The sequence below is a fragment of the Bombyx mori genome, chromosome 26, assembly GCF_030269925.1.
Source record: "Bombyx mori chromosome 26, ASM3026992v2".
Lineage (NCBI taxonomy): Eukaryota > Metazoa > Arthropoda > Insecta > Lepidoptera > Bombycidae > Bombyx > Bombyx mori.
In genome coordinates, this window is record NC_085132.1 from 11,188,213 (window position 1) to 11,201,189 (window position 12,977).

General features: G+C 33.9%; 1 protein-coding gene across 2 annotated transcripts; it reads left to right on the forward strand.

Annotated features, from left to right (window-relative positions):
- The first annotated feature begins 641 nt into the window (after positions 1 to 641).
- LOC101741954 (uncharacterized) lies at positions 642 to 9,411 on the forward strand. Of its 2 annotated transcripts, none has more exons than XM_004926063.5 (4): positions 642 to 784; positions 1,987 to 2,066; positions 6,958 to 7,157; positions 7,459 to 9,411. In XM_004926063.5, the coding sequence occupies exons 1-4, from the start codon at positions 675 to 677 to the stop codon at positions 7,594 to 7,596; spliced, it is 528 nt and encodes a 175-aa protein (XP_004926120.1). In that variant the 5' UTR covers positions 642 to 674; the 3' UTR covers positions 7,597 to 9,411. The 2 variants fall into 2 exon arrangements, with proteins under 2 accessions (XP_004926120.1, XP_004926121.1); XM_004926064.4 differs by having other exon boundaries at positions 644 to 784; positions 7,462 to 9,411.
- Positions 9,412 to 12,977: the final 3,566 nt, after the last annotated feature.

A 12,977-nucleotide genomic window follows, 5' to 3' on the forward strand; every position in this document is an offset into this window, starting at 1 on the left:
ATACTTCTTATGCAGTTATAATATTAATTTTAAATAGCCTGACGATTTCTTAGCATACATTAGCACTAATAAACAAGATAAAATATATATTTTAAGTTTATTGCCTCGATTGTGTAATGGTTACTGATGTTTATAGGTTGCTACAGGGGTTGCAAATTCTCCTCCTGATCCTGACGGTAACTTTGTATAAGCTAGACATTTGATGTCTTATCCGATATATGCTTCGACACATAAACCTTAAGGAATTTTTAACTTGAAGTTATTTAATATGAGGAGGCCACGACCCTCAGCGTTGAGGATTATCGACGCAAAGAAGAGGAATATGAGCTGGTTAAAGTAAACATACTGACAAATAAGCGTAACTCCTATTAATATTTCTAATATAAAGTTTTTGTTACATCATGTTCCATTTTCGTAGATACTAATCAAAATTTATTCAGTACATATCTAATATTGCTTACTTTCTGTAATATGATTGCCTTTTTCTAAAAAATCAAACAACCTTATAATATATTGCTTATAGCATTAACTTAAAACTTTAAGAATAAAGTATCAAAATTAGTCAATCAGCCTACACCGTAAAGTTTCGACTCGCAGTCCTGTCTACAATATAAGGCAGAGATCGGGAGAGCTCTCATTTGATCCTCAACTACCGAACCGGTCAGACAGTAACCATGCGTGGTTTTGTGCTTCTCCTGTTGGTGGTGGCCTGTACCGCAGCCCCGGGCACCCAGGGCGAGGATGAAGGGAAACTGGAGCTGTTCTCTGGAGTATTTGTTGAGAAGTGAGTACTAAGGAATATTGTGTACATTTTGGCTGTGAAAGGATAGGGCTAGATCAGATGTTAAGTAGTTATTATACCTCATAGACATCACATGAGCTCCCTACCTTAAATTCAAGGTATAGGATCTTAGTTTCATGTTTTCTTTCAGTAACTTATCATGGATTACAGCAATGCGTTATAAAATGGAGTATATAGCTGTACCATGAAATCAATAGGCTAAATAGCAGCAATACTAGAGCGCTTAAAAACACAACCATCTGTGTCCGTACATCATCTGCATCGTGAATAATTGCGCAAATAAATGTCTTACGGTATACATAGTGGTAACAAGACTTATATTGGACCGATCGGTACTACCATTCTGTCTATTTTTGACGCGATGTGCTCACAGGGTCCAGTTGGTAGGAACAGTCGTTGGAAATTTCAAAGCTTAACCTCATGTCTTAAGGTGTGTAGCTCCAATTACGTCTACAGGCTTTATTGGCCACTGCATGTGAGCTATGGGCTAAATAAATCGAAAACAAGGAGGAAGGTAGAAGTATACTGGTGAAATATATGCAGATCAGTCCGACAACGAGTGACTTTCGTTTCCTAAGTGAGAATTTGCTAACAATGCCTTCTAACTGTTACGGTCATTTTAATTTCAAAACATTCCGCTGTTATGTTAATGATGTTTGAAGAAATGTTTGTTTTTCAATGGGATTATTGGTTAGTGCGGCCTGTTTTGTCGCCGTAATGTCAGCGGCTCCGCTAGTAAGAAAGAAGCTTTCGTTGTTGTGTTGCAATATAAGATATCATTTATCTTCTCAACGGGAATCCGGTAGTAGATTCAATCGCGAAGCAGCTGCTGTTGAGTTGTTAGGTCTCCTTCGGAGGCGCTCATGCGGTTGTCAGCTAATCCCACCCCTCCTAGCTGAGCTCTTACTCGCCTATATGTCCTGATGAAACTGAAAACGCCTCCAGGTCACCAGTAATCTTTCCTTCATAAATAAATAAATAAGAATATCATTTAAAATCGTGAAGTGAACAACAGATTGACGCCAAAAAAATGAAATAGAATTGCTTAATTTTAATATTTTGGATGTAATTTGAGTAATGCGTATAAGTCTTCAACTTAGACTTATATAGTTACATAAGTAAAAGTCTTTTAATTTAAAGTAAAAAATATTGATGTCCAATGCTATTTCTTTTTTTTTTCCCAGGGATGCCACAGGCGAGGATAAGCTAAACGTCAAATTTGATCCTGGTGAACTCAGAGAGGCAGCGAGGACTTTTCAAGAAGGTAAGCTATCCATGGTTTCGCTATGATCACGAAGTTTAGTTCAATGAAATTCACGACTTTTTAGTCGACAATTAATTACAATTATATTCGACCAAAGTAACATAAGATATAATTACAAATTTTAATAGAGTTAAAATTATTTATTTATTTATTACACTTCATGTAAAATTTACATTGGCGGACTTAATGCCGAAGGCTCTACCATGCTCTACCAGTCAACCAAAGGTAGTGCAGAGTGAATGAGTGAATAGAGATAGATGCAATGAAAAAAAATTATGTGTTGAATATTTAAAGAATGTTTAGCTATAGGACGCTATGTATAATAATATAATTTACTAGCGGCCCGCTCCGGCTCCGCTCGGGTCTTTAACAAAAATTTCAACGATATTTGACGTAGTTTTATTTTTTTAAATAAAAGAACACTTACTGCGGCATAACTACAATAGTTAGACATTCTTTTTGTAAATAATAATGTGTTTTACAAAGTCCTAATACATTATTTTATTCTATCGTCAATAGTTTTGCAGGGCACGCGATGTAAAGAATATTTTAGGTAATTTTTTTACACCTTGGGTTACATTATTGGAGTTTTAGTAAGGATCCCTAATTTTTTTCAAAAAAGATTAAAGCCCGTGTCAATCTGGAATAGTGTAGCTTCCAAGCAGTGAAAGAATTTTTCAAATCGGTTCAGTAGCTTCGGAGCCTATTCAATACAAAAAAAACTGTTTTAAGGGATTAACACTCAATATTCATTATACAATATTCAAAGCTGCGAAAATTTAACAATAAAAAGTTTTCATGGTCACGCACGACTCGTATTTTCTCCGTTACTCTGTTGTAAGCATCAGCATAGTTCAACAGTACTACCGAGAATTTCCAATCTTATACCTTTAAACGAGCAATTCTTGTATATAAATATATATATAATCTGAATCTCGGAAACGGCTCCAACGATTTTAATAAAATTTAGTATACAGAGGATTTCAGGGGCGATAAATCGATCTAGCTACGATTTATTTTCAGAAATTGTTGTTTTATTCGCGTTTTCAATAATCAACTTTATCGATAATTTTGATTTTTTTTCTTTAATTATTTAATATAACCAGTTCATTTTTTTTAAATATTCTGTCGGTAAGGTCGAAATTATTTATCGACTATTTTTTATATATATCATCATTTTATCAATATGTAATTCGTTTTTAAATATAATTTTTAAAAAACACAATTTATCAAAAAAGAAACCGAGCAAACCTCTGTCATCCAGGTACTATATCTAGGGTCGGCAGACTAAAGCACATAAGTAAAAATTTTCAATTTTTTTTTTATTACATCATCGGTTTACATTTTGCTCAACACACAATCTGACTAAAGCACATAAATCAAACTCAAGTATTTCATGGCGTATTCAAGCGGCGTTCTGTATCAACCTTATCAAATCCTAATATAGTCAAACGAACTAAAAAACATAACTGGACTTATGTTCTAAGGAACACCATAAGTACAAAGTTATTAACGTAAGAAATTTGACTTATGTTATAAAGAACATCAAAATGTAACATTTCTTTAGAGAAAGTGGTTACTTAAAAATATTTATAACGTAAACAATACTTCGGTAAGTGGTTTTAATTTACTAATGTTGTCGATTGTGCACAGTAGTAGCTTAAGTATTTTAATTATTTAAGATGAATATTCAAAGAGGCAAGAAATTAGTTGAAATGACGTTATCCACTCATCTGGAAAGCAATGAAGGTATATTTTCACATACCTTCTAAATTATGATTTGCAAATTACGTAATTATATCAATATTATATCATTATAAATAGATAATTGTCTTGTCCTTTTTTAGAAAATGTAAGTCAACAGTCGATTTTGAACACAGAGAACCTAGTAGTAGACGATCCTATACCGTCAACATCATCAGGTCAAGTCAGTAGTTTAACATACTATTCTGTACTTGACTTCTCTAGTGATGATTTTGTACGAGATCCATGTTATGAATTACCGAGACTTCCAATCACATCAAGTTCAAGTACTTGTGATGAAATTTCAATGAACCCTAATGTGTCTCCAAAAAAGAGTATGCGTACTATAAAAAGAGAAAAAATAAAACGTAACTTAGGACAGGCATACAAAACTTTAAAAGGAAAATGTATATCAGATCGCACTATGAAAAAAAAAAATTGAGAAAAAACAAAAAAAAAAGGCTGCTGAGTTTGTTTCGCCGGTTCTTCTCAAGACTGTGGCTTTTTTTGGAGCCGGTGGTAGAGTTTACATTGTTATTTATATTTTGACATTCAACAAGTGTGTTATACTGACATCTTAGTTCAAATAAATGATTTTGAATTTGAAAGAGTTACCTGTTTGCAGAATGAAATGTAAAGAACGTATAACATTAGCTGATAGGCATGCCATATTTACAGAATATTGGCAAATGGGGTCATATGTAAAAAGATCTGCATACTTGGCGTCTTTAATGGAAATTCAAGATAAATCTAAGCAAAGAATACGAGCTATTGAACCTGAAAAGCAAAAGCTTAGAATGAAGACATAAAAATACTTTTTTACTGTGCATGGTAAACGTGAACCTGTCTGCCGAGGACGTTTAATGAAACCGTTAGATGAAAGTGTCAATTTTATAAAGACAGTTGCTATGAAAAGGAGATCATCCATAGGAGGTTCTCAAACTGATGATATAATATCTATACAGCCATTACCCATATCCATCGAGAAAAAACATGATTTAATTTCGCTGCTCCCTTTAATACTAGATATTTTCCATGAATTTTACATAAGTCTTCCCACGTTGGAAACTTTACGAAATACTGATCCAGATATTTTAGAACTCGGATGAAGAAGAAGAATTTTAATTAAACATTGAGTTGTTATTTATATTTATGACTTATATTATTATAATATATATCTTAATTGTTGATCTTTTTCACTTAACTCATACTATTATTGTGTTCCTTATAACTTAAGTCATCTAATTATTAAATAATCACATTTACATTAAAATATTTAATTTTAATAATAAGTTAGTGTTATAGACTTATATAATTCAAATAAACATTATTAAGTTTGTTAATGTATAAGGTTCTAAATAGTTTTTTTTAATTCCTGTAAAGTCGAGTTTTTTGACTTATGTGCTTTAGTCTGCTGACCCTAGATATATTAAACGCGATAAATTCGGCAATGGATTGGTTATTTGCATGTCTAGGCTCAAAGAAAGGAAAGGCAGTCGCGACCGGGGCCGATGACCCAATGGCTGAGTGAGTGTTACGTGAGACAACGCAACCGCCCGGTCAAGGCTGTTTGAGTTTAACGACCTCTAACTAGCGGCTTGCTTTGACCGCGGCTTATAGGGCGACAAAGCGAAATTACCCTTTAATGATATTTAATTGAACCATCAGTAGTAACGTATACAAATTGGCATCATTATATATGTACTTGATTCTAAAATCTGCCTACAAACACTTTTAACGATAGTATAGTAGGTATTTACTGTGTGTGTGTTTTTTTTCTTGCCTGTATATATTATACTAGTGGCCCGCTCCGGCTCCGCTCGGGTCTATAACAAAAATTTCAACGATATTTGACGTTGTTTTATTTTTTTAAATAAAAGAACACTTATTGCGGAATAACTATAATAGTTAGACATATACTGTTGGGACACTTTTTGTAACTAATAATGTGTTCTACAAAGTCGTAGTACATTATTTTATTCTATCATCAGTAGTTTTCGCAGGGCATGCGATGTAAAGAATATTTTAGGTAATTTTTTTACACCTTGGGTTACATTATTGGAGATTTAGTAAGGAACCCAATTTCTTTAAAAAAAATTTTTAGCCTATGTCACTCGAACATAATGTAGCTTCCAAACAGTGAAAGAATTTTTCAAATCGGTTCAGTAGTTTCGGAGCCTATTCAATACAAACAAACAAACAAATCTTTCCTCTTTATAATATTACATAGTATAGATAACAATATATAAATAAAACTGAATTTTCTCTCATCTTATGGATCCTGGAAACGTTCACTAAAACACTAAAATTAAAAGGTGCACTCAGATCTAAAAAAAAATCCTACCTATGCTGATAGCCTTGAGAGGCTATTTCAGCTTCACCCTAACATGTAGGTGAGCTCACGGGGCTCAAACCGGAAGTGTTGCTAGCACTGGCCCTAGTAAGAGCAGTGCTTCGCAAAATCTACCACCGGATCGGAAACATGACCCACTGAGAAGATCCGGCGAGAAACTCAGTGGGATGTACTGTGTGGCCACCGCTACAAGGTGGTGGGTAATTGAATATATCCGCTCCAATACATCCTACCAATGTGTTTCACACGAAAGGTCCCCCAATAAAACTGACAGTGAACCTAGTCTTTCTTTCATAACCGCCTTAATACTGTTATAGCTTAAAGATTTATAAACCACTAGCTTTTGCCCACGAGTTTGTCCGCGTGGAATAGTTTACAAATAATGCTTTATTTTAGAATAAATTTAGTTAGCATAAAAAACGTTATAGTGAGCCAACCTTAACATATACACATATGCTGTCGCGGATTTTTTTATAGATCTTTTAAAGGGGAACAATTCTGTCATTATTTTATCAAAACTTTAACCGTTTTTGCAGCGCACGCAGCGGAAGCTGTCAAAAGGTAAAAATAGCCCCGATTTTTAAACATTCTTTTTTGGTGCTCCGCTTGTATTGGTCTTAGCGTGATGTTGTATAGCCTATAGCCCTCCTCGATAAATGGGCTATCTAACACTGAAAGAATTTTTCAAATCGGATCCGTAGTTCCTGAGATTAGCGCGTTCAAACAAACAAACTCTTCAGCTTTATAATATTTGTATAGATATAGATTATGTGACGTCATTAAATTTTGCTTCAGCCCGTGGTAAAATAAAAAAATACACACCCCTGCTCGCCGGGATCGGGGTGAAGGTCATCGCTGTTGTCGCTCTGCTCTTCGGGGGCCTAACTTTACTGGTGACCAAAGCGCTGGTTGTTGCCAAGCTGGCATTCCTGGCGGCTGCAGCTCTAGGCATCCAGAAGCTACTTAGTGGGGGAGGACTGAATGGCATTAGCAAGGTAAGAACGATAACTTGAATCATCATTATCCTGCCCTTTTCCCAGTCACCTGGGGTCGGCGCAACATGTTTTCTCCTTCCATACTCTTCCTGTGGGTTCAGCGGGACTGGCATTAACGTCCTTCTTATCAGTCATGGATCCGGGTGTAATTCCTGAAATGTATTGCATAACAGCTGCCCCACCCTTCATATCGCAACGCATGACTCCTTCGTGGCAGAAACAAATGGCGTGGTAGCGCCTCTACATAACCTCTACCTCAAAATCAAACTTAGTTAGCTAATAAATTTTTCATTAATATTAGCAGATAGCCAGTTTCCAGTCTTCGCCACAGCAATGGTCGTCCCCGACCGCTTCTGCGGCCTCATACCCTTACGCAAGATCATCAAGCATAGCTCAAGAAGCTAACGATTTAGCATACAAATCACAACTAGGGTCGTAATTTAAGAAATCAGTACGTACGCACGCACAAAAAAAAGTAATTTATTAATAAATATTTATTTTTAATATACTACATAATATTTAATGTAAACTTTTCTCCTATTTATTATTTAACAAAAGTTTTCTCGAGATCTTGTTCGAATTAATTTGGTGATGGTTTAAAATGTATTCGAGAATTAATGAATTCGTCCTAAATTAATTATAAAAGTAATCTAGTTTTAGGAAAGAAAAGGAAAAGAAATTTATAAAAGAAAAGGAAAAAAAAAATTTATAACTTGGTTGTTGTTGAAGAGAAAACACGAAATGTTCCAATGATCTTTTTAATATTAAGTAGCTTAGTAAATTTTATTTTCAATCAGGGTGTAAGGGGCTCCCGGAGACGAAATACATACAATGATAAAAATAAATCCGTAAAAAACTAAGATATTTAATACAGATGTAGACGACAAGATGAAGAAAAGAATCTATTTTACGACCTCATGAATTGCTACAGTACTAAACCGATACTTTGTTCAACAATCAAAAGCTAATTTCCGATTTTGTTAAATTACTTGCAATAATCAATCAGATTAAGCTTTTCTCCTTCGAAAGCACTCCCCTTACTCCTTGTAAACAAAATACAATATTTTTAAAGCTTACAATAATAGAAACTAAACTATTATTATTATAAGCCTTAATAAATTGATTAATTATTTCAAAGCTGAATGAATGGTGCATGGTTCGTTGTTAGTTCTAAAGTTTATGTTTTATTTAAATTAAGGCTTTTTCGTAAAACAAAATACAACATCGGTGCTTATACATATATTTGAATGTACTGTACTATAAATTTATAATTTATTTAAGCGCACAAAATGGTAACTAAAATAAAATAAAAACACGTGTGGCCCTCGGGAACTGCCGCGGTAAAGCTATTGCAGAGCATTTTTTATCAACTTATGCAATTATAATTAGACAATAATAATTTAATATTAAAACAATAATACAATAAAACCGCGCTATATTTTTAAACATTAATAAAAGCAAAAAATTAAACTGTCCCCTTCACACTCATAAGCTAGATTGCGCGCGAGAGAGAGATGGGCAGATTTTCATGATGCGCATGCAGTGCGACGTCACGCCGCGCGCTTATTCACAAACACTACACAAGCGCAACGTGTGAATGTGTCGAACGCGAGCTATATGGTAGACAGAGTGGGGGTGTTAGGTTTTATTTTCGTTACGGAATTTCTTGATTCGGTCGCTGCACTCAAAGCCCGCGATAAAAGCTATGCAATAGCTTATAAACCTAAAAAAACTAATTCCACAGACAAAAAAGTGTGCAGATATACCAGCAATGTATCCAACTTAACGGATTTTCAATGCTCGTCAAAACTTTTTATAAGTTTTCTTTGTCATCGGACACAATATCCTATCTGTTTCTAAGTTCTGTGGCTTTAGTAAAGGAGTGAGAGGGCTCATAACAAAACTCCTGACGCGTGAGAATAATACAGTGAACCAACCTCTAAAAAATCACCTCCATGTGTGCTAAATCACTTCACAGAAAAGAGTCAGCAAAAATAAGCTGTGCCTAAATTAGTTTTCAGTAATCGATAATCTTATTTAATTTCATTTGTTTAATTAACTTAAATTAATAAAAAAATACATGTAAAATATATCTGACAAGGGTCATACAGGGTTCAAAGTGAATAAGTCCGGAATAGTGAAATGGTAGTTAAGTAATAAGAATTTCTACGGGTTACTTCATGTCATAATTAAGAATTAACAAAAAGACTGTATTTACTTTAAGTCAATTATGTGAATATATTTTTGAATATAATAATATGTTTTTCTTTGAACTTGTACCTTTGAAATTTTTCATAGCATTTTTCATAGGCAAAAGAATGGCAAGTGATTGACAATTCATTCCGAGGAGATATTTTTTTTGTTTTTTTTTATTGCTTAGAAGGGTGGACGAGCTCAAAGCCCACCTGGTGCTAAGTGGTTACTGGAGCCCGTAGAAATCTAGAACGTAAATGCGTAAACCTTGAGATATAAGTTCTAAGGTCTCACGTATAGTTACAACGGGTGCCCCACCCTTCAAACCGAAACGCATTACTGCTTCACGCCAGAAATAGGCAGGGTGGTGTTACCTACCCGTGCGGACTCACAAGAGCCTATCACGAAGCTAGGCTGTAGCTATGACATTCTTATCTTTAAACGGCTGATATTCACACACACGCCAACTAGCAGCGCCATCTATCAGTCGCCACTGTAGTTGCTACTTCACTGACTTTCCAATTTTCGTTTGAGTGAGTCTATTGACTGATTGACTATTGACTTGAAGATAAACCTGTGTTACCGATTACTAGGAAAAATTTATAATGTCAATTAAGTTTTGTCCTTTTGTAGTGTGCAAGGTAATTGATATATTTTTCACAGCTTAGTATTTTAGAGTACAAAATATTTTATTCTGAGGAGCTCCGAACACGCTTTTTCTTGTTATTATTAGAAAGAAGTAAGATCCATTATAGAATAAATAGAATTTACAAAAGCTTTGAAAATCAGTATCATTCATCAAACATGTAATGTCATATTTTATAATATCGTACTACTGGTACTAAACTAGTGTTTACGTCGAGTATTAAGTAAATATAAAAATAGTTTTCAATTCATTCAATATTATTACCGACATGCGGTTATAAAGCAATAGCATAATTTAATCTATCTATATATAAAAAAATGAATTGCTGTTCGTTAGTCTAGCTAAAACTCGAGAACGGCTGGAAAATGTTCGGAATTAAATAAAAATAACAATTTTGTTTTTCCTTTGATGTGTCCCCCGTCGGACGGATACCTTTTGTTTGTTTAAAGTTTGTTTTATACAAAAGTTTAGGTCTTTTATTTATCGATTGAGGCACTACGAAGTCTGCCGGGTCAGCTAGTGTTAAATACAAAACTGGAGCTATGTTTAGCGCGGGTATGTCTCGATTTTACTGTAACAAACTTGATTAAGATTTCGAAAAGTTAATATTTCAATGCCATATACTATCAGCTTTGATAGATAATTTATAATCAGATTCAAACATTATCTTTGCGCTAAAAATCATGTTAAGCACCTTCATCGATTCTTCATCAGTTCTACGTAGAAACTAAGCGGTGTGAGAAGAAATTCTCAATTTATATGGAGTTTCTTTTTGTAGAATGTGTACAAAAAACTACGTGAAGACGTACTCACTCACACGTGAAGAAATCCGTGTGTTTACAGTACTGTGTGTACACGCCTTTCACTTACACACACATTGACAAGTCGTTGCTGAACAAAGAGAGCAGTAGAGTCGATTTAATAAATATTTTTCCGGAAATTCCACGAATGTAAGTTTAAGTCATATCATGTTAGCAGTGACAATGGATATAAAAAACATCATTGGATTGAAAGTAATCGCGTGCCAACTGCCTAATGACAGAAATGTACCCTGAAAAGCTTATAACAACTATACCAAGCTATGTGGTTCCGGCTATGGAATGAGCTCCCCTCCTCGGAGTTTTCTGAGCGCTATGACATATCCTTATTCAAACGAGGCTTGTGGAGAGTATTAAATGGTAGGCAGCGGCTTCGCTCTGCCCCTGGCTGACGTCCATGGGCGACGGTAACCACTCACCATCAGGTGGGCCGTATGCTCGTCTGCCTATACGACAATAAAAAAAAACATCATTTTATTGAAACAACTCGCGTGCCCACTGTCTTATGACAGAAATTTACCTTAAAATGCTTGTAACAACTATACCAAACTTTATCTCAATCGGATGAATGGTTTACGGACACATTGAGGACAAACATATCGAGAGATTAAAAGCTATTAGGTTCAAGCGACATTTCGCTTAACACGCGACATTTATCTTTGTAATTAAAGGTCCGTTTTGTTTGGTAGTAGCATCAACAATTCAATGGTTTTAATTGAACTTCAACTATGTTTACCCCATTCAAATAACTGAAGAAGATTTATTGTTATATAGTTTTAATTGCACTTTATTTGTATATTTAAATTTATAGATCATAAATCATTCAATTGCTCAATCACAAGGCTGTCTTACGCTTCGAGCCGTGCTCTGTAGGAAAAATGAATAAGATAATGTTTTACAACATACCCTTAAGGAAAAAAACAAAAATATTGTGCTTTAGTATTAGGTAGCCTGAAAATTTAAATTTCATAAATATTTTTTCAATCATTTTCAAACTTTTGAGAATTGTGATTTAACTTAAGCTGGATCTTTATCTTGAATCTTTTGAAGACTTTTTGGGGTTTGGTAATGAAAGGACCATTATTATCAAGGTCATCAAGGAAAATGTGGTCAATTAATTCATGTTAACTCGGTGATGTGTAATACGATCATATGACTACTAAACGAAAATCGCTGGAACATCGTGTTTTAAAAGGGCACTTGTAAATAAATTTAAATTTTTACAAACATTTCCTCTCCACTCCACTCCGTGTCCAACAGAAGTTTACCAAACTTTCTCTACAAGCACATAGACAAACGACGCAAGTGTGGGTGCCACTTTCACCTGCCATCTGTAATGTTTTTATTTTATTTTTCATCCGTTTTCTAATGCAATGATTCGACGTTTTCTTAAAAATGCAACTGTTTTTAATTTGAGTTCGAAATACGCCACTTTCCTATAATTAATCCGGGTGGATTTCTTTGGCTAACATTAATATAATTAATTAATATCATGGTTGGTTGGTTCGAAGTAAGTATTTAGTTGAACTAGATGTCCCGCAGTAGTCGAAATTCGACTATAATAATTAATTGGAATTGTAAGTTTGTACACTATTATGATTGTATTTTATACTTCTATAATCACAAATTTCGCCAAGACTACACTATAAAAATATTAACAAAGACAAACAATATTTTTAATCTATTCTCAATTTGACAACAAATGTCAAGAACAAAAGTTTGATAATAAATAGTATGCATGCGTGTGTGCGTCAAATATATGGTATGTAGTGTGTGTAATGTTTTCTTTATTGATTTAATGTATCTTTTATGAATTATTTTAAAAAAATATTAGCATTGTGCACTTCTTCTCTATATTCTGTATAAGTGTGGAAAATTTCATACTCCTCCGTTCACGCAATTTTCGTAAAAAGGGTTACAAAGTTTTTGCTTCACGTATTAATATATTTTATTGGAATATTTTAATAATGTATTCAACTGATAATTATTTTTGATAAAAAAATGTATCTTTATTTATTTGATTGGTTTTGTTAATTTTAAGTATGTTTCAATGATAATATGTACACATATCGTCTTCTCGCATTAAAACTGTATAATCTCAAAACTTACTAATTTTACAGGAGAGTGTTTTAAAGGTTTAACATGTCATTGTGATATTTTTAA